This window comes from Crotalus tigris, unplaced genomic scaffold (assembly GCF_016545835.1).
Source record: "Crotalus tigris isolate CLP2741 ecotype Arizona unplaced genomic scaffold, ASM1654583v1 scf7180000024437.13266115, whole genome shotgun sequence".
NCBI classification, from domain to species: Eukaryota; Metazoa; Chordata; class Lepidosauria; order Squamata; family Viperidae; genus Crotalus; species Crotalus tigris.
In genome coordinates this window covers 8,321,901-8,344,274 of record NW_024100606.1, presented here as the reverse complement: position 1 = coordinate 8,344,274, position 22,374 = coordinate 8,321,901, and the positions used below count along the sequence as shown (strand labels likewise).

Sequence of the window (22,374 nt, the reverse complement as noted above, 5' to 3'; positions counted from 1 at the left end):
TGGTTTGGGGGGTGAGAGTAGAACTCCAGGGTGAGACCATACTTGACAGTCTCCCGTACCCAACAGTGGGAGGTGGTCCTTTCCCAGACGTCGCTGAACCGCTCCAGACGACCCCCGATGGGAGAGCCCTCCCTGGTGTCACTTGGACCGCCTGTACAGGCGACCGCCTGATCCCCTGAAGGGACGCTTAGATTGGAACTGGCCTTTGGCTCCAATGTTCTGGCGGTCCTTTCCCTGCCTGGAAGGGAAAGATTGTGAGCCTCTTGACCAATCCCAGGACTGCCCCACCCGAAAGGGCTGTCTCCATTCCCAGGAAACACTGGGGCAGAAGGCCTGCCTAGGAAACTCCTGTTGGGGCCGCCTATTGGACCGTTTGGAAGGATGAACGAGTATGTTGCGTTTATCCTTGCCCTCAATAATGTGAGATTCCAGGATCGATCCAAACAACTGTGTACCACTATATTTGGACGTGGACAAGCGCCACTTTGACTTCAAATCAGTTTTCCACTATTTCAACCAAAGAAGCCTACGAAAGGCAACCGTGGCCGCAATGGATCTGGCAGAGTACCTGGTGGAATGCAGAGAAGCATCTGCCACATACTCTGATGCGGTCACTAGCTTTCCCAGGGTCTGGTGTGTTCGAACCTGATCCAGTGGAACGATTGCTTACAGCTCCTGAAGCCACATGATTGATGCCCTGGCGAAGAAAAAGGATGAAGTTGTGGCTTTGATCGTCCAGGCCGAAGTCAGTTTTAAAAATAGACATTTGCCCCTTAAAGGCACTACGAGAGAGAGGTCATGATATCACTTAGCCCACCATGGGTTGAGATATATAGCTTAGTATCATCAGCATATTGATGATATTTCAGTCCATGGTGACCAATGATCTTACCCAACAGTTTCATGTAAATGTTGAATAGAAGTAGAGAGAGTATCAAGCCCTGCAGGACCCTGCAAAACAATGGGCGAGGGCTGGATCTCTTACCACCTATTAGCACTTAGTAAGAGTGGCTACAGAGGAAGGAAGTGAACCAGAATAACATAAAGACCTCTATTCTCAACCCCAGAAGCTGCTCCAGAAGAATACCATGGTCAATGGTATCAAAAGCCACTGAGATGTCTTCAAGGATGCATGTACTGCCCCCAACCCTGCTCCCGGCAGAGATCATCAAAAGCGTGACCAATGCCGTTTCTGCCCCATATCCAGGTCTGAATCCTGACTGGTAGGAGTCTATAGATCAGCGGTTCTCAATCTATGGGTCGTGACCCTATTTGGGGTCGATCGACCATTTCACGGGGGTCGCCAAGCAAGGCTGTCCGCCATTTTTCCCTTTTCCGGTGGGTGCCTTACCTCCCTTGAGCTGGGCCAGCTGGTGGCCCAGCCGGTGGTCGCCCTGCTCCTTCTCTGCCGTTTGCCAGCTATGCCTCGGCCAGCGCAGGGGGCAGCACCACGCATGTGCAGCGCTCCCGGGCAGGGAAAGTCCTCGACTTATGACTGGTTGGGTAGTCCTAGACTTACGACCGGTTTAGTCCTCGACTTATGACCGGTTGGGGGTCGTGGCATTAAAAAGGTTGAGAACCACTGCTATAGATAATCCATTTCATCCAGAAATCTCTGGAGCTGCCATGCAACCACCTTCACAACAACCTTCCCCAAAAAAGGAAGACTGAACATAGATCGGAAATTATCCAACAGGGTGGAATCTAGTGATGGCCTCTTGAGAAGAGGGTGGACCACAGTCTCCTTAAAGTGCTGGGGCACTACCTCTCCTGTAAGAAAGCATTAATCATTGCCAAAATCCACCTGCATGTCACCTCCCGGGAAGCTTTCACAAGCCAGGAGGGACATGGGTCTAAAACACAGGTGCTTGCGTGCATATTTCCTAGGATCCTGTCCACTTCCTCAGGAGCAATGGGGTCAAACTGTACCCAAATAATAGGGCAAGAACCTGCCCCAGGGGCCTCCCCCGGACCAGCAACCATGCTGGCATCTATCAGGGAACAAAGTCAAGCAATTTTGTCTTCCAGAAAATCCGCAAATTTCTCAGCACGCCGCTTCAGGTGGACCTCAGTCTCCTCCTTTCCATTTTAATAGGAAGGCCAGTTCATAACAAATTTGGAATAGCTGTAGAGACCCTGTTCCTAGAGGATGGAAATAGAAATAATTATAGAAATAATCCAGCTTTTGCTTTTCTAATCTTTTGGCATTCCAGTTCCATAATTCTCATCCATCATGGCTGAGAGTTCCCATCCCAGCACATCTGGACATCATGTTCAGTAAGGAAATCTTGCTTTGTTTTTAAGATGTCCAGCAAAAGTTTGCTTTGTCAAATATTAGAAGTTTAGAAGTCAACTTAGCAGAGAAGCTCCCCAGCCTAGGCATCCCCCTGTTTGTGGACTTCAGTTCCACAATTCTCAACAAGACTATGACTGTTGAGTATTGTGGGACGCTTTATTGGATATACAAAAAAAGCTGGATAAAGTTTAAAATTATAGGAAATGTAAGTGATAAATCAAAAGTATGATCTGGATGATTTTTTTATAGTCTTTGCCTAATGACCATTCATTCAGCAACTGTTCCAATTTATGGAGATGCTGAATAAATGGTACTTATGTCCAGTCCTCAAAGTTATGGCTCCCAGACGTCTGGCCAAAATTTGGATGCCTGGCAGTCAGCATACAATGACAACCGAAGTTGTCAACTTTCCCAGCTGTCTATCTATCCACACACCCCCTCCATATACACACAGATCTCTGTCCTGTTGGCCACCCTGTACAGCAATACTCCTCAGCTGGGGCTGAAGTATAGGCCTGGGGCTTTTAGCAATCTTAGCCAGCTTTCCCTGTACCCAAGGCCTCTATTTTACCCTCAACATTGCTGCCAAGGAGTGTCATCTCAAGCTCTGCATGTAGCCAGCCACTATAGCACCACAACACAAAGTCTCGCATTACCCTGTGCTCCATAGGCCTGTCACACCCAATTGATTTTCCTGCTGCTGAGGCATGCCTGACCTGGACCTATGTGAAGTAGTTGCTTGCTACACCAGGCCTTCTTCTGGAGGCCATCTGCACCTTTCTCCAAATAGCATGTGCTGCTTTTAGAAGGGCTTCTGAGGCTGTGCCACTGTTCTCCAAATAGTACAGCTTTAAGCATTTAAAGATCCTTGAAATAATTTAAATAAATAAGAGAGGCAAAAATGCCAAAATAATTATTAAATTCATTTACTTAGATTTAATTTTGATAGTTTTGTCTTATTTCCCACTTATTTAGCAGAACTCTCAATACCTCCATATTTATAAATATAGGAATGACTGACCTTCCATGTTTTGCAACATCAAAACATTTCTTCAGTCAACAAGCAATGAGCATAAAAATGGGGACAACTTAGAAAAACAAAAATACACAAAAACAGAAGCAATAGGGTATTTCATTATTACCTGAAATAATTGAGGCAATGCTTTTACCATTGTGTAGAACCATATTCCCACTTTACATGGAAGTAGGTCCCGCCACTGTGGTTTTTCCACCAGTCTACAAAAAACACATTTAAAAAAACAGAAATTACTAGTGGTTCTTTTGCAGCCAACTAGGAATAATAAAGATTCAAAGTAAATAATAGCCTATCATGGGAATATGTAAGTAGTTTCATTCAGTGTGTAACTATTAAGTCAGATATCTCTAAGATTGTTTTTGCACACTAGGCTTGTTTCTATCTCTCCAAATAAAATCTTCAGCTTTTTCTGATGGTTGCAAATGGGGAGGGAGGGAGGGAGGGAGGGAGATTAAGCACCACCAAACCAGTTTCAAGCATTGACAGCCAGTTATGAAACTGTACTATAAGCAAGCCAATACATAAAAATTAATGTCTTTTGCCATTCACTGAAGCATTGATGTCATAAGAAAGGAAGATGGAAGATTGGTTTCTGCTCTCTTATCCTGCATTGATTCAGTTCATGTTCCTGCTGTGTGAATTATTTAAGGCTTTTATTTCTTTCTATAATTCAACAAAAGAAAAGATGGTATCTTCTGGAGCATTCTGATTATCACTATTTCTTCCCCCATGGTTTGCTAGCTCCAAAAATGAAGAAAGAAGTATAACCAGTGGTGGGATTCAGCTGGTTCGCACCACTTTTGTAGAACCGATAGCTAATTTTTTGTTGCCCGGGCCTAGAATGGACTTCCGGAAATGGCATCCACACAAACAACCGGTTGTTCACATATTTGAATTCCACTACTGAGTACAACATTTTACTAATCTTTTACTTTTAAAGCCAAACTGTGCCAAACAAAATCAGACTAAAGTAATGACAGGTACATTGTGTAAATAAAGACCATAGCAAGGATCAGGTATTATGTAATGCCAATGAGTATCAGCCTTTCTTTAATTCTTCTCCTGAAATTAAAAGAAAACTGAAATTATTGGTTTCTTATTAAAGAAGTTCTATATAGAATTCTGTGTTGCATGAAAACGCTTCCAAAATGTGCATTCATTTCCTCTATACTTTAACAATTCATTTCTATAAATTATCATTTATAACTTCAGTACATTTTTAAAAATAAAATGTAACTCTTCAAAGATTCATTTCAAGAAATACAAAAACATTTCAAAATCTTATTTTCAGTGTCTGGTATGTCAAAAACTATTTGTGTCCCTTCTATGGAAGGAGCAGTTCTTCCAGAATAATTTTCTAAGTTCCCACCTTTCACTCTTCTCTACACCAAGTTTTACTTCATCATTATTCTTTCCTCCAGATCTTTTCTTCTTCTCCTTCTTTTTTCTACTAAGCAACTCATCCTAAGCAAGAAAAGAAGAAAAGAAAGAAGAGTTCCACAATTTAGGAAAACTCTGCAAATAAAAGTAAAAATTAAACAGGACAGGGGCTACTAATTATTTTAAAGAAATCATTAACAGTAAGTGTTGCCATGATAGTCATTCTTTAAAACACTGCTTCCCAAACTTTTTTCTTCATTACCCAAAGTTGCTTTTCAGAAAGTCCTTTTTACCCAAAGTAAATACCCAAAGTAGATAAAAAAGTAAATTAAAATTCCCTGTTGCAAGTGGATAATGGGTTCATGTATCATTAACCCCTCCCCCAAATCACTTTTATCCAATTTTGGGTAATTTACCCAAGTTTGGGTAAGACTTCCTTAAACACATATGAACCCCAACAGTCAGGTATGTTACATTCACATTAATCAAACTGTCCCTTTTTTACAGCTTTAACTTATTCTTCTCATTCAAAATTGTAATAATGTGGCTCTAAAAATATTTTTAAAATATAGATGGCTTAAATCCTGAAGAGTGCTGAAAATGCAAAACCAAATTCATACATAAATAAGGATGTTCTTTTGTTTTCTGATAGTCAGGAAGGAACCAGCGTTTAAAAAAGGAAAGGAAAAAAAAGGAAAAACGTAAACTAAATATCAAGGAAGGGAATTTAGCTTGAATTGGTTTCTCAACTCTCCTTCCTCTGAGATCATCAGATCTTGATATTAGAACAAAACCTAAAATATTTATGTACTTCAAAATGATCTTAATTTAAAAAACTTCTAGAGGGAGGAAGAAAATACTTTTTTTTCTTTTTCTTTTAGGACTATTTTTGTCAGCATGCAATCTAAAAGGCTAATTCAGACAACGGCCTGTATTACTGCATGTACAAAAGATAGAGCATGATCAAGATTCCTGAGCTGTGCCAATACATTTTGCCACTTGAACCAATAAACAACAAAGACAGGCTGAAGCTGACTGGACAGAGAGCAGAATCTAATTTTCAACACTGTTCTATCATCAATGTCCTCCACTATACTAATGGAGTATTTCATTTATAGCCCTCTCTGCTGTCTCTTCCAACCCTCACTGTTCCATCTCCCATTTCCAGATTAAAGCTACCTGTTTCTCTGTTTGCCTCCCAACAGATTAACTACTAACAGTGTTAATAATGAAACATTAATGCTTAATTCAGAAATGCTGAGCAATTCTTGATGATTTTAGAGTAAGCTTCTTACCAGTTGTTTTTCCAGGTAGATAGACCAAACCACGGCATAATGTCCTACTGTGAGGATAATGAACAGAAGTAATGCCAACTCTTCATTGCTCATTTTCCTCACTCGTCTGTAATAAAATACAGGCTGTCGCCAATCTGGTAGCCCATTGATCAGGATATCATCATACCTAGGGCAGTAAAAACAAGCAAACAAGCTCTCAATAATGCATTTAAAATTAACCTATTTCCTTCTTTTTTAATGAGACAGATATGGCTATTTTGTTTCACTCATCACCTGTTTTGTTTTTAACAGCAAACTCTTACAATTATATAGCTTGTCAACATTTAATCTGGGTTCCTAGGATAAAATTTCGAACCAGACTGCTATGGAAATGTTTACCACTAACTAGGTTTAAAAATGGTGACTCTACTGTTCTTCCAGCTCCCCCAATTGATTCACTGGAGAAGTGTTTTTTCTCAAAAATAAACCACATTTGTTCAGCCTCCCTGCCAAACAAGGGTCATGTTCTGAGAATAAAAGAATTACAAAAGGACAATTGTAAGTGGAAAGGCAAAGACCGCCAAAATCATTTATTGGCTATAATTCCTTATTTATAGCCATATGTAGAAGCAACCAATTGTCCAAAATATTTAGTTTTATAAAACTTTGATGTGGAAACTAACTTAGGAATGACTAGTAATTTAAATGTGAACATTTACAAAAATAACAAACTGTCTTTTTAAAAATGTAAAAAGAATAATTTTAGCCTAATAAGAATTTTCATTTTAAAGGTTGAATTTGCATTATTTCACATTAAAAAATAATTTGGATAATTTCTTTTTTATATAAGTTTTATTAAATTTGTTAAAATTACAATCTTTAGAGCTTAGTAAACAACATGTTGTCTCAGTTTACATATTTAATATTAATTTCTTCAATATAAACCTATTCAGTACTGCACAATCCAGTATTTTTTCCCTGATCCTCCTTTCTTCCCCATATTTTTTTCATTTTCCCCTCATTAGACAATTACAATTCCTGGTACTATTGATGTATACAAAATTAGATATAGACATCTTCATCATATTTTACTAACATTATAATACAAATAACAATAATATCAATTCATAAGTCAATATCCTGTTTTTCATGCTCTTATTAAAGTTTGATTTCCCATCAATATTTAAAGTATCTTTGTCATTTATGATTTTCTCAATATTATTTACATTTATACAGCCCTAAAAAATTATTCATACCAATCTTCCTCTTATTTTCAAATTTCCCATATCAAAAGAACAATTTTTTTTAATTTTAATTCTAAATTATATCTTCCATTATAAAAATCTAGTTATATCTAAGAGCCATCCATTCTTTTAATCATATTCAAACAGGTATATTAAACAGAAAGAGCCCCCCCCCATAGATCAAATTCTCTGTTTTTTAAATCTAACTCTCGCTTTCTTTTTTTGCCAAGTAGTTTTCCAGGCCAAGGCAATTAAATCGCCCCAAAATTTTCTTTCTATTTTTGTGAAATCTGCTTGGCATGAGGAAGACAATTTAGGTAGAGTATTTTTGGGGGGGAAATTCCGTCCTTCCATATTCCCTAAACATTTCCCCTGCCCGCTTTTTGTTTCATTTTCTAAAATCTTCTTCCTTGTCATCAGGTGTATTTAAGGGAGTCTTTTGTATTTTCATTGTTATAGGTAGTAATAATTTGTATATGGCAGTCCGTATTTCCCTTCTCCTATCTCCTCCATCTTTAGGTCCATTTCTTCTGCTTCATAAAAAAATAATTTGGATAATTTCTTATATTTACTCTTGCTAGTGTTTTAAGATGAATGATTTAAATATCTGCTAGACAATATTAATTTCTTACGTGCATAAAAATAACTTTCTCTGAAAAAAACAGACAAGTCTATTATTGAAAAGAGTTCAAATGGAGACATATTGTATGCTCAAATTAATCCTAAATAGAACACAGCTCATTGAATATTCTAATCACACTATTTCCAGTATTAAATCTGCACTAAAGGACTAATTTGGTGCAACACATTGACCAAAATATTTTAATTAAAAATATTCTGAGTTAGTCGCAGGCCTAATTACAGGAATAGCAATAGGGCCTATATTGTCATGCAGGTCAGTAGGACTCAGTAGTAGGTTTTTCTCAAGTAAATTGACCGATCCAGGAATAATAGTGCAGCTGCTAAACTGCCAGTCTTGACATGTAAATCAATTTAAATGCAACAACTGCAGTAGCTACTTTGACAGTTATTAAATTGATACCTTAGAGATATCTTAACAGAGAAAGTCAAACTTTTAAATTATATTTTTATTTTAAAAAATCAAATCAAATTTTGATTGAATACCCAGGTCATACTGTTCCTCAAAGCAAAATGCATTTTATTTCTACAGTTAAATAATTAACAGAATATATATTATAAAACTGCCTTATGTTAGTTGCTATCTATACAATTAAGAAAAACAAAATAAAATATAGCTTTATAAATTCATTTGAAGTCTTTAGCCAATACCTTTACTAAAAGACTTAAACTCAATAATAAAAAAATAAGCAATTTCCATAGCATTCAATGGATTTGCTTTCAAGTAAACCTGTATAAGTTTTCCCCAAAAAACCTTTTCTTCCAAAAATAAAAAGAATCTCAATATTTTTGGGGACTGAAAATATCTTAAAATGTTAATTTTTTTTTTTAAAAAAAGTTAAATGTTTTTAGATTATATCAAGTCTAAAATTGAAACATATTTAACAAAAAATTACAATTTACATATGAGTTATAAATTTCTGATTAAAATTATGAAATTAAACCAAAATAAAAGTTCATTCTTATACATCTGACAAATGTAGCTCACTAAAAATCAAGAAGCCAGTAAGATTGTTTTTCAAAAATTGCACAATTCACTACTTGTGTATTTTTAGGTTTTGTATACCATTCTTCAAAGTTTTACAAAAACAGATTTCAACAAATTAAAATTACAAATAAAAATCACAATTTATAATAGTAAAAACAAAAGTCATGGTAGTTATCTCTCTTAAAGCATGTTTAATGTATTTTCCGATTTGATGCAAGAAAATCTCACATGCTAAAATACATTAAACACTAAGTATTTACCAGGCTCTGTCTGCTATTTTGAACAAAAGTCTCCAAGGATTTAGTTCCAGAATCAATGCTCTATTGATTTTACTATCAGTGAACATTATGGCTCACATGACAGGCCATTTTAAGGGAAGATAGCTCCTATTATATGCCACTTTTTAGAATATATACTGTCAAAAGATAAATCACTGAGTTCTATGGCAATTAAGGACTATATTTAAAAATTAAGCTGTCTGCTTAATTTTTAGGAGTACATATAAACAATGATCCTTAGTTAGTCAGAATGCTTTGATAGTTTTAATCTTGTTTTTCACATTTAGAAAATTAGTTAATTAGGAAGTATACAGACAATTCATTACAGCTCTTGTTTGCAGAAATCAATCTATCACATAGAATGAATCTTCAAAGGCATGCAAGAGAATGAACACATAAGCAGATTGTAAAGAGTTTTTCTGTTCTCTCCATTTGCCCATTCTCCTAATTTCCTCATTTCAAATTATGAATAACATAAGAGAAAATAATTCACTACATTCATAACTAATATAAATTGGAATAAGTCTCCCAGTTCACCCTAAAATATTTCTTCAAACTAGAGATTTGTTTTGCAAAAGATGCAGTTACTAAACAAAAAATTTGGCTTCTCATATTTAGGTGGCTCAAGGCTACTATAGTGCAATTGGCTATCACATATGAACACTCAACCCTGAGCTATAGTCCCTACTTTTTAATTAAAATTGTGACAAGATTAGAACGAAAACCTATCATGAAATTTAACTGAATCTTCAACATCATTTCATTTCCACAACTATGTATACAGAACAGGATGTAAATATATAACATTTACAGGGTGGGGAAAGGATCCTTTTTTTTTTGTATTGTTCCTTTTGTATTTTTTTTCATGCATTTGTTTTGCAAACACACACACACACACACTGACACACATACAGACACAGAGAGATAATGTAAATGAGTTTCAGAACACTATATTTTCCATATGGTAGTTGTAAAAATCTATTCATTACAAAAAAGGTGATAGGATATACAAGCCTGGTGTTGGAACAATTATTTTGGTGTTCCACCAATTATTTTGGTCACAAGAATTTTAAAAAGCTATTGATGAGTTGACAAGAACACTGTGGAAAAGTTATCAAAAAGAGATTGTTCTAATAATTAAAGTTTATAAATAAATAATATATTTGGATTAAACTTTTAAAAAATTGTCTAATGAAAGGGAAGTAATTTGTTGGAAATCAACTTAATTTCATCTACTTTTTAAAGCTAGACAGCAAGTTATACCAAATGTATACTTTTACACGGCAACGAAAGTAACTATGCTAAAAGTAACTCCTACTATCAATCCACTATAACAGAGAGCATGGAAATTTTAAACATTATTTTATTTGCTATTCACTCATCTACCATATGTAGTAAGATATTAAGCCTTTGGGCATTGTGCAACAGTTTCCAAACTACTGTTTTCCTTCTTCCAGCTTCAGAATGCAAATGGTTTGACATGTGAACAATTCAAAGGGGAATTCAAAAGTTCAGCCTTTATACCAGCTTTTCTTTCACATGCTCTGGAACCAAAGATTCAAATTTCTTGTGAATTGGGAACTATGTTCTGGGCAAACAGATTTAGAATCAGAAACTTAAGCTTTCTTAAACATTCTCGTACATATTTCAAATATGCTGGCTTAGTTTACAACATTGATATTCAATGGGTAAGTAATATTTAAAAGGATGTTTACAGCATATAAAATAAATGGAACAGCTACATCCTGAGCAAACTATTTGTTTCATGGCAAAAAAAAGGCTGAAAATTAAAATAGCTGAAGATTTTGATCCAAATAATATTTTCGAACTTTAATATTATTAGGACCAACAAATCTCAAGGAAATTAATTAAGCGAATGCATTATGCAACTGGGAAAAATATACTTTTAAGAGGGAAAAAGTATTTAAAAACCATTGGTTGTCTCTTGATTAGCTGTTATTTAAGGAAGATAAATATCCTGCGTATTGTAATCAACACCAGCAGTTTTTCAACTGAATCAGTGAACCAACAGCAAAAATTCCTGCAGGCAAATACCTGGGGAAAGATTTCTCATAGAAGAATGGATGTTTTGTTTGTTGCTTTTAAGAGGAAACACCTGCTGCTACTGCACATTCCTAGCTTCATGGAAGAGATCATCATAAGAGATTTGGAGTCATTTAACTTAAGTATCATAAAAATTAATTTTTGTTTAATTGTAACTCATTCTTAAAGATGGGTAAAGATTGAACTCCTATAATGCCACACATTTCTAACATAATTTTATTAAGTGCATTAAAAAGAGCACAATGTGTAAATATTTACATGAAACTTCTAAATAACTTGATATCCATGATCAGCAACTACAAAAGGCAATTCCTTGACATTCCAACTGTATTAAAGAAAAAAGGCTGAAAAATTTAGAGTCTATATCTTTAATATTAATTAGCTTAAAGAACAGTATGCATATAAAATGAGCACTACAAAAAATAGCAAAAATGATGCACATATACATGTACATGGTAAGAGCTTGCATTTAAACTAGCTCGTACCTTTGCAACCATTTGACATAAGACATTGACCCCCATTGTTTAACTTCCTAAACTTCCTTGATCTATGACTCTAAGCTGAAAGAGTGCAGTAGGAGGCAGGGTAAAAACCATACACAAAATCACCAAAACTCCTCTGAACACTGTTCCTTGGCTCTTTCAACACAGAGGATTATCTTAAAGTAGATAATCTCTCCTATGAGACCTGGAGTCATGCCAAGGCGTCTACAAAGCCAAGAACCCCTAGAGAACATTCAGCACCCCTGCTCAGAATATTGAAAACCTAGAGGTATTTCAAATAGAACTCCTATGCTGGTAGTAAGCCTTTTCTTCCTTCCCCCAAAATATCTGGGTCACCAATAGCTAAATTGAGCACCCTAACTGCAAGTCCCAATTCTTATTCCACAAGAATTGAGAAAAGCAAACCAAGCATAAGTGATTGCCTGATTATGTTCTTTTCTCATGAAGAGTAAAAATATTTACTATGGTTTGCCCATTAAACAAATTACTGAATAATATAAAACAATTGAAAGCTGATAAGTTTGCTCATTGTTCTTAAATCTATGTATTTTAATAAAATAGGTGGGGGGGGGAGAGGAAACCCTAAAGATGGCATGGAGATTTGTTCTAAGGATCAAATTAACAATCAGATATGTAAAAGCTAACCAATGTGTTAGTAATTGAAAAATACAAATACATTTTGTGAGTGATTATAAAATCTTCTATTCCCTAAGAGGAAACACATTCATACTTACTGAGGATTCAGCAACAGTTAGAAATGTATCTAACAATCATAAACAAACCATAATCCTTGCAAGAAGCGCTGAAATCCTAGCTCATGTTAGTAGCTACAAGAGTTGAAAAGACTGCTTTGAAATATATTCAAGATAAACTCACCTATGCCTTCTCTCTTCATCCTTTAAAACCTCATATATGGCCACCAACTAGAATAAAAGGTACTTTTATGTTCAAAAACTCTGCACTGAAAAACCAGAGAGTTTTGCTATAAAATTGCAAAAATGTTGGACTATCTTTCTTAAAGAGCAAACAAAGAACAATACAAATAATTTCTTGAAAACATTTGAAACTCTCAAACATTTCTAGCAATATTCCATCTTTGGCAGTTCTAAATATTTTTCTCCACAATATAAGTTAATATCATTTTAATGTTATTTAGCCTGGAATAAAAATATTAAACATTTTAAAATATTTTATTGGTTCACTAAGATTCATAAAAATCTACCAACGGATTCCACATGGTGAGGAAAAAATATTTCAACATAATTAGAGATCAATTTTAACGTACAAGTAAACCAAAACTTGTACAAATAATTGTTTTCCGTTTGCTAAAGTATAGCTTGTGACTCTGTCCTAACAACAACAACAAAGATCCCTTAATGTCTAACTCCCAAATTTAAGAATTGCCATCTAAGAAGGTTCCTATTTTATACAATGTACTTTTCTTCTTTTTGTTTTGTTTTATCTGAACTCTGTTTTAAACATTTAGGGAAAAAAATAAAGCTTAAATGTTTCCAAAATCCTGAATTCATTTCTAAATATAATATAGTCATAATGAGGTACATTTTTGCATTTTTAATGATCACATAAGATTTGATAGTAATTATCACTTACTTGTCTAAACTGAGTTTCAGCATTTTCATCTTTATTCTTGTCTGGATGTAATATCAGTGAAAGCTTGCGATAAGCTTTCCTAATATCTGCCGATGGAGCATCCTACAAAACACAAAGCAAACTTTGTCAGAAATGAATTTCCAAAACCTTGTTAAGATCGGAGAAGGCAGCCAACCAAGCGCAGGGACCTGAGGCAATGTAATTTGAGCAATCATTCTTTACAGCCAGGATATGCAGCCAGTTAGGCCCTCAAGACTGAACAATTGGTCAATCCAATTTTGTTCTCCTTTTAACTTGTTTCAGTACTACCGTATGTGCTCATTACAAGAAGATAGTATTTGCCAGGATACTTTTAAACACTTGTTTCCTTAAAATGAGCAACTAAATCTTCAATGGCAATTAAGAGATCAAGTGGATAGATTAAAATTAATATGCCTGCCCATCTTCAAAAATATCATCTTTTACTCAGGATTTTTCTTATTTCTATAAGTTGCATTACTGGTTAAAGCTGTAGTTTTATTACTAAATTTATATCTCTCTTTAATTCCTTGCAGAACTTTCAAACAAACACTTATACTGCATGCTGCATGCGAGGTTTTGTAAGGTATACCAGTTTCATTTTCAAAAGAAACAGAAATACTAACAAAAGCAATACCCCAAATTGTGGTTCAAGTTTATTTTATTCTTTAATCTTGAAACAGCCTACTAACTACATTTTGGGGGAAATCTCAGAACTTCCTTTTATAAAAATGCACAGAATGAAATATATAAATCTAACTCCTAGTGCTTTTTTAAAGAGACACTGTGCCTGCTGCCTTCCACAATTGATCAAAATATCATTTGATGTACTATTGGCAGAAAGGATTATTTAATAGTCATTGTATCAAAGATATTCAAAGGTTTAGTATTCTGAGTAGTATGCAGAACCACCGTATCAATTTATTTCAATATTTCTCAATTGGTGAGTCCCTGATGAATAGGTGGTATTTTGGGATCTCAAGCACAAAAGATGTCTGTGGAGATTCTCAGTCATCCCGGTCATGGTTGTCTCTAAAGTGCTTTTTCAAAAGGCAACTGGGCTATGTTTTTTCCTTGAGGAAAACAATGTTTCGCTTCTCATCCAAGAAGCTTCATCAGTGAATCATGAACTGATGAAGCTTCTTGGATGAGTAGCAAAATGTTTTCTTCCTCAAGGAAAAAACACAATCCAGTTGCCTTTTGAAAAAGCACCTTTGAGACAAGTCCAAAAGATGCTTTGGGACAGGGTTAAAATTTTATCAAGAAAATTAAGCATTTGATTTTAGAAAAGTATTTTATTTAAGTTTGAGTCAGTATACTCAATGTATTCTCAATGTATTATGCTGAACATTTTCTAAAATACAGTATATGTGCACAAACTTACTATAATTGGTCAAAGTAAAAAGAGCCCCTAAAACTGTAAACCAAAAGTAAGGCAATTAAAGCAGCACTGTAATTAGTCTGTCAAATTTTCCAATACAAAGCATTGTTTACTTTATAGATTTATAGCATAGTATAAAATATTTGAGGCCAGAAGGGAATAGTAAGGTGGGGTGTATTCTGTGTGAGGGAATGTCTATGTCCATATGGCATATATACACTGAGAAGCTACATCCAGTAATCATATATATCCCATGAAAACAAATTCTTGAAAATGTTATATGATTTATCCACCTGCAGGTTTCATTCATACAGTCCTATTCTGAAGTGTTTTTCATGTAGTAAATGTGTAGTTTGAAGCATCTTTGACTAATTAATGGAGAGAAAGAGAACAAAACTTATGGATAAAGAAAAAATATTCAATATTCAAACAGAATTTTGCAGAATTTCCACTTCCCATAGCTAAGTAATAAAAATTTACTGAAAATCTAGATTCCTAAATACATTTATGAAGGCCCCTGAACATAAATTTGTTCTCACTAGAAACCAAATATCATGCAAATCAATGGAATATTCTACCAATATTTATTTTAAGGAGGTTTATATGTTTCTAGAAACTAGTAAAAATGATGGGACTAAGACATTTACATTTATCTTCATGACAACTGCCTATAATATAATTCCAATTTATACTATTTGTATAAGACTTTGGCTTCTCTTATTCAAATATTCAAGCAGTAACACTTGAATCAAAAATTACATATTGGCAAAAAAGGAGGAAAAGAAACAAAGTTAGTTCATTTTAATATCCAATCATGTCAGTATGAAGTGAAAAATGATCTTATTTATAGAAAGCCAATTTGTAATATATGTAAAATAAGTAATTTAAAGACTAAGAATTTACTCCTCCACATATTGCTTTGGTAAAATGTCTCACTAACACAATTTCATTGGAGTTGGCTGTAAGAAGGTGAGTTAGCTAAGGCAATATTGACCATGACTTTGCATTCAATTACACTATCACAAATTGCATTCAGCAGGGTTGGACTAGATGACCTCCAAGGTCCCTTCCAACTTTACTATATTATTATTATTATGGATCATCGCACAGTCAGCCAGATGTTCAGACTGGATTTGGCATTTTGTCTATCTATCGAGTACTTACCCAGGACCTGGGATAGGCAGATGTGGATGTTTGATGGTATTACACATATCGTCGCAGGATGGAAGCAGTTCCTAGTAAGGCCGCCTTTTGCAATTGACTAATAGCGAATTTGTCAATGCCAATGGTGTTCAAGTGGTGCTCCAGTTGTTTTGGGATTGCACCCAAGGAGCCTATTACTATTGGTACTACCCTTGCTTGCTTTTGCCACAGTCTTTCTATTTCTATTTGTAGGTCTTTGTATTTTGTTATCTTCTCCAGTTCTTTCTCGTCTATTCTGCTGTCTCCAGGCACTGCCACGTCCACTATCCAGACTTTTTTGTCTTTCTTATCGACAATTGTTAAGTCTGGGGTGTTATGCTTGTGCTTGTCTGTTTGAATTCTGAAGTCCCAGAGCAGTTTAATAATAATAATAATAATAATAATTATTATTATTATTATTATTTGTCACTTAATTGTGATTAAATCCTAAGGGGAATGGGAAAGTCCTTTAAGATGGGAAGGTGGGAGGGGAGTAAGGGTAAACTAGGGAAGGTGCAATGTTTAGTACTCAGTAATGTTTTGACCAACATTAGAGCTTGTGTAGACCAAATTCTGTAAAATTCCAATGTTGTAATATTGAATTGCTTTTTTATTGAACAGAGATTCATGTATCATACTACTGCTAAACTTACATAATCCATTTCCATATCACAGTCAGCACTGTACAGGTTTTTATCATTTAAGATTTTCTGCATATCCAAAAACCTACAGTAAATCTAATTTGCGTTAATAGCCTTTGACAAATTAAAATAAATCAAAACATTTTTAACAAGGGAATTTTCACCCAAACATACTGGTCAGAACTGCAGCTTTTTTTGCTACAGGAAAACTATTCTTAATCTAAATCTTGGATTCCAGTACACAATTCCTCATCCTCTAATTTTTTTAATGATTTCAACTTTTACAATCCCCTTCTTAAAATTTCAGCAACTTTCCTATCGTGCTACTTTCCAATAATATAGTACAGTTTTCATCCATCCTTCTAACTTCTGTGATTTACGATTTTTGTCATTCAGAATCCAAAATAATATTTTATTTATTTTACTCATTTGAATTTATAAGTCATCCAATTCAAATAGACTAATTTTATCCTAGCAATTACATCGGGTGGCAATAACTTCATATTTAAAAACCCAAAAAATTTACTGAACTTGGTATTTCTCCTAGTCCACTATGTATTGTAGAATAATCACAAAAGACTAGCCTCGATTAAAAGTAATTCTATGCTTTTCTACAAAATTAAGACATCATGCAACATCATGCTTTATCATTGCTGAATAGAACAACTGCAAACAGGATGACTATTTTTTCTAAATTTCTGTTTTGCTTAAAGCACTCCCAATTCCACTGTCTATTAATTTCTCTATATAGTAAAAAATCTTTTATGCATATAAAAGTTTAAAAATCACTAAAATTAGACAAACTAAAAATAAAAGCAAAACCATGACAGACATATTATTTTGATATTTTTCAGTTAATTGGAATGGGGATAGAGCCGATCAAGTAGTCTGCTGCCAAGGAGGGGGTGGATTGTGAAGTTGTAAGCTGCCTGGAATCACCTGCATGTGGATTAGATGACCATATTAATTTGTTTAATAAATAAATAAATTCATATTAGGAATTTAATTAATGTTCATGCTAAGTTAGCACTTGGTTCCATTTGTTTACTATTTCCTATTACTAAGAAATTAATGCCTATTGTTATAAATCAAATCAGACCACTTCTTAGTCCATTACAAACTTGATTCCTCTACATTTAATGTATACTGGATGAAGTACCAAACCTAGCACTTAGCCCATAGTTTTTCATTTTGTACCTTATTTCTGTCTAAAGAGGAACTGTGAATGGGAATTTTAAGTATATCAGTTTAACTTAATGCAAATAGAGTTTGCATCTTGAGCGCATTTTAAGTATACTACTTATATTTTCAACTGGTAGATTATAAGCAAGAGCAACATGACTTGCAAAACTGCTTTTAAATTAGAGATCCAGCTTTGCACAAAATAGTGGGATCATGCTCACAGTAAAACTGAGCTTTGCTAGCATTTATGACATACTGCCTCAAATATGCTAAAGTTGACCAATATAGTCTTTACTATTACTAAGCAACAGGAGTAGATCTAAGAGACTAATTTAACCTTCTCTATTTTCCTAAACATCATTGTGTAAAACCCTGACTGATCAAAGCTGTGTTGGACAGAAGATAAATATATAAATAACTAATGATGAACTTAGTATAAGTAACATTGAGACTTGGTCGTAAAATGAATAAATGAAAATGTTAATTAAAAAAATAAAATGAAATTTAAAAAAATATCTAAATGATTTCAAATAGAAAATTCTTTATGTAAAACTGAGGTTCTATCCTAATAAAAGATAGAAAAATGAGCATTTTAAAATGAGGAATAGACTTTTTTAATGTAGTGTCAACATTGGATCTTGGAAAGAAATAGATGTAGAAGGAAAGAAAGAAAGGAAAGAAACTAGAGTAGAGTTGAACTGTTGTAGGAAGAGAAAGTATGAGTCCTTTATAAAAAAAGTATTAGAAGTTAATTTCTTTTCCGAATTAATGGAAAGTGGACACCAGGAAATACGTTGTTGAAGCAGTTTAGAACAGGACTAAAATAATTATGTTATAGTATGCCACAGAAGAGTATGAAATTATGCTAATAGAAATTATGAAAAAGATGTTTGATGGAATGATAAAAGAGGCCATCAGCGAGAAAGATGTACATAAAATGATTGCTTTAAAAAATGACAGAAAAATATTGTATACATATAGAGATAAAAAGACAGTTGCAAAGAATATATAGTCAAAGACACCAATGAATAGCTAAGAACAAAGGAGGCAAAGAAAATATAAAGCAATCTTGACTAAAAGAAAAACAGTTTTGGAAATGAAGGCGGCTAAACTAGAGTTCCCACCAGATGGACATAAAATTAAAAGGGAGAAACTAAAGAGACGGAATGTTAGAAGGAATATTTTAGAAATTAATATAGGGACAATGGTGATTATAGATTGAAATTAAAGCAAACAATAGAAATGTTAATATCTAAGATAGAATGGATGAAATAGAAAACATAAATGCTAGAAAAATGTATATGGTAAGTATACACAGATCCAGATGTTTTAATTAGAAATTCTTAAGTACAGATTAGTTTTTTTTAATTAGCATCTGTACAATTTCTTTAACATGAACATGAAGACTGAATTTGTTTGAGTAGGGCTTGAATCATGGAATAGTAATAGTAATAACAACAACAACAATAATAATGTTGGAAGGGACCTTGGAGGTCATCTAGTCCAGGGCTTTTCAACCTGTGGTATGGATACCACCTGTGGTACATTGGCACCTGGCAGGTGGTACGCGACCATCCTAGAAAAATGGTAGCAGGGGAGGGGAATGAGTTGAACCGGTGGCACAAGCCTGAGCTTGAGATAGCTGGAGCTGCAGGGCTGTCAGAACTCAGCGGAAGCGCCAGGATCAGCACTTCTTCGGGGCTGTCAGGGCTCAGTGGAAGCACCAGGATCAGCGCCAGATTCCAGCTGGAGTTTGGCGCTGATCCTGGTGCTTCTTCTGAGCCCAGAAGAAGCGCTAATTAGCTGGAATGTTGCAGCATCTCCAGGGTCTTGTGATTTACATTCAGACACTTGGCAACTGATTTATATTTATGACAGTCACGGTGTCCCAGGGTCATGTGAAGTGACCAAAACCTGCTGCAACCACCTAGCAGATGGGGGGAATAAAACCAAACATCCCCCACCCCACCCTTGCTGCCAATCCTCAACAGAAATGCTCACAACAATGAAAACCTCGGACAGGAGGAAGAGCGCCGCCAGGCAGGCAGGCAGGTGTCTTGCTTGGCTGTGGCTTGGGGGGCACTTTTTTCAGTGCCATTGTAACTTCAAACAGTCACTAAGTGAACTGTTGTAAGTCGAGGACTACCTATACTTCATCACTTTTTTCTTTTTTTTTTTTGGTCATCAAGTTTTTGACACCTTGCTAGGCGATTGGTGGTATTCGGATGTTGCCATATCCTAAAAGTGGTACAATGAGTGAAAAGATTGAAAAGCCCTGATTTAGTCCAACCCCCTGCTCAGGCAGGAAACCCTATACCATTTCAGACAAATGGCTGTCCAGTTTCTTCTTAAAAACGTCCAGTGTTGGAGCATTCATAGCTTCTGGAAGCAGGTTGTTCTACTGATTAATTGTTCTAATGTCAGGAAGTTTCTCCTTAGTTCTAGATTGCTTCTCTCTGATTAGTTTTCATCCGTTGCTTCTTGTCCTGCCTTTAGGTGCTTTGGAGAATAGCTTGACTCCCTCTTCTTTGAGATATTGGAACACTGCTATCATGTCATCCCTCGTCCTTCTCTTTATTAAACTACATATACCCAATCCCAGCAACCGTTCCTTACATGTTTTAGCCTCCAGTCTCCTAATTACTTTTATTGCTCTTCTCTGTACTCTTTCTAGAGTCTCAACATCTTTCTTACATCATGGTGACCAAGACTGGATGCAGTATTCCAAGTGTGGCCTTACCAAGGCATTGTAAAGTGGTATTAACATTTCACGTGATCTTGATTCTATCCCTCTGTTAATACAGCCTAGCACTGTGTTGGCTTTTTTGGCAGCTGCAGCACACTGCTGTTTTATGCAAATATAGAATTGAAGATTGATTTATGATGGAATAAAACAGGCAAGGGAATAAATGCAAAGTTTAGAGAATAATTCAATACTGAGCAGAGATTAAGAGAAAAATGTATATGTTCCCTTCACTGTCCAATTTAGTTACAGATAAATTTATAAAGAATGTTTAGGTGGCATCAGAGATATCACCTCTGGAGATATGAAGGTATGTGTATTTTTATGTGCAATTGATGCTAAGTTCTTAGCTGAGAGCATGCATAATTTGCATCATCTTTGTAACAAGGATTATAGATCTGAAAATTAATGTTATCAAAGACCAAAATAGTAATGTTTGGTGGAAAAAACAGAACAAATGATTTCAAAATTACTTCATGTGCCTTTATAAAATTTTGTCTAAAGATGGGATAATTTAAGATATGAAAACGTTGGTAAAATGGGAGTGACCTGTTGCAAAGAATAAATATTTACTGGAAGAACAAAATTTCTAAGCGTATGAAATTTGTAAGAGTATTTTTTTGTTCATTTTGCTATAAAGGTGAGAAATATGTCAGGAGAAACATAAAAAGTTGAGCACTATTGGAATGAAGTAATTAAGAAACATTTTTAGCAAAACAGAAAGATAGGGTGAAAAAATGGATGTTGAACTGATATGAAAATAAAAGTATGATATTTTGAAATTCAGGTAGTGAATAAAGAAAAAACAAAATGCAAAAGAAGTATATGAAAGAATTAGTTGAGAAGAAGGGGTACTTTATTTATTAAATTTATATGCTACCCATTTCTCTGTTGAAGCAACTCTGGACGAAATACTGAAAAAGCTGTGGTTGGACGGAGTTAATAGATCCTCAAAAAGAGAAAAGACAGAAGTTTAAAGAGATACGGGGAACATGAAGGAGTGTATTGATGTGATGGAATTAAGAACAATATATTTGATTACAAATGTACAAAGAGAGATTGTTAATGTAAATCTTAATTACATTTTGTTTCATCTCAAAGGTGCTTTTTCAACTGGACTGTTTTTTCTTGAAGAAAAAAATGTTTTGCTTCTCATCTTCATTGAGGAAGAAACATTTTCTTCTTCAAGAAAAACTAGTCCAGTTGCCTTTGGAAAAAAATACCTTTGAGACAACTATAATCTAGATGACTGAGAATCTCCAGAGACATTTGCATTTCCTTTTCTTATCTCATGCCTATAATTTCTTGGTTTACTTTTCTACACTTTGTATAATGTTGCTTATACCAAAAGAGAACAATATAGTAAGCATAAATATGAATGCTTGAATGTTGTCCTTATAGGCAATCCACCATGACTTATAATGATTCATTCACAATCATTTGAAGTTACCAATAAAGGAGAATATTCATAGCTCAGGGTTGAAATGCAGATGTTTCATTATCTAAAGTAGTACTGATAATGTTGCCTAGTTTGGGTAATGAAACATCTGCAAGAAAACAACCAAGCTTAGAGAGCACCAGAGGGCCCCTCGTTTGAGATTACAGTGGCACTGAATGGTGGTTACAATAGTCTTTGTATTCTAGCCCCAACCGGCATCTCTCATGCTCACTTTATAACTACATCACTTAGCAATGGAATTTTCAGGACCAATTCCATTCTAAATTGAGATTACCTGCATATGTGTTTATATATTATAAGTAATTGCAAAATTCAAACTCTCTCTCTCTCTCTCTCTCTCTCTCTCTCTCTCTCTCTCTCTCTCTCTCTCTGTGTGTGTGTGCGTGTGCGTGTGTCTTTCTTTTTCTATCCTCCCTTCCTTATTTTTTTATCATTTTCTTCATTCATCCTCAAAA

The 22,374-nt window shown here is 34.8% G+C and overlaps 1 protein-coding gene across 1 annotated transcript in view; it reads right to left on the bottom strand.

The window, feature by feature from the left end:
• DNAJC1 (DnaJ heat shock protein family (Hsp40) member C1) overlaps positions 1 to 22,374 on the bottom strand; it is a 155,066-nt gene that overhangs the window by 85,347 nt on the left and 47,345 nt on the right. Inside the window, exons 2-6 of the mRNA XM_039331612.1 lie at positions 13,314 to 13,415; positions 12,579 to 12,625; positions 6,008 to 6,173; positions 4,702 to 4,796; positions 3,439 to 3,532 (exon numbers count right to left, since the gene is read on the bottom strand). Of these exons, the coding sequence (XP_039187546.1) occupies positions 3,439 to 3,532; positions 4,702 to 4,796; positions 6,008 to 6,173; positions 12,579 to 12,625; positions 13,314 to 13,415 (504 nt within the window). The remainder of the gene's footprint in view (positions 1 to 3,438; positions 3,533 to 4,701; positions 4,797 to 6,007; positions 6,174 to 12,578; positions 12,626 to 13,313; positions 13,416 to 22,374) is intronic.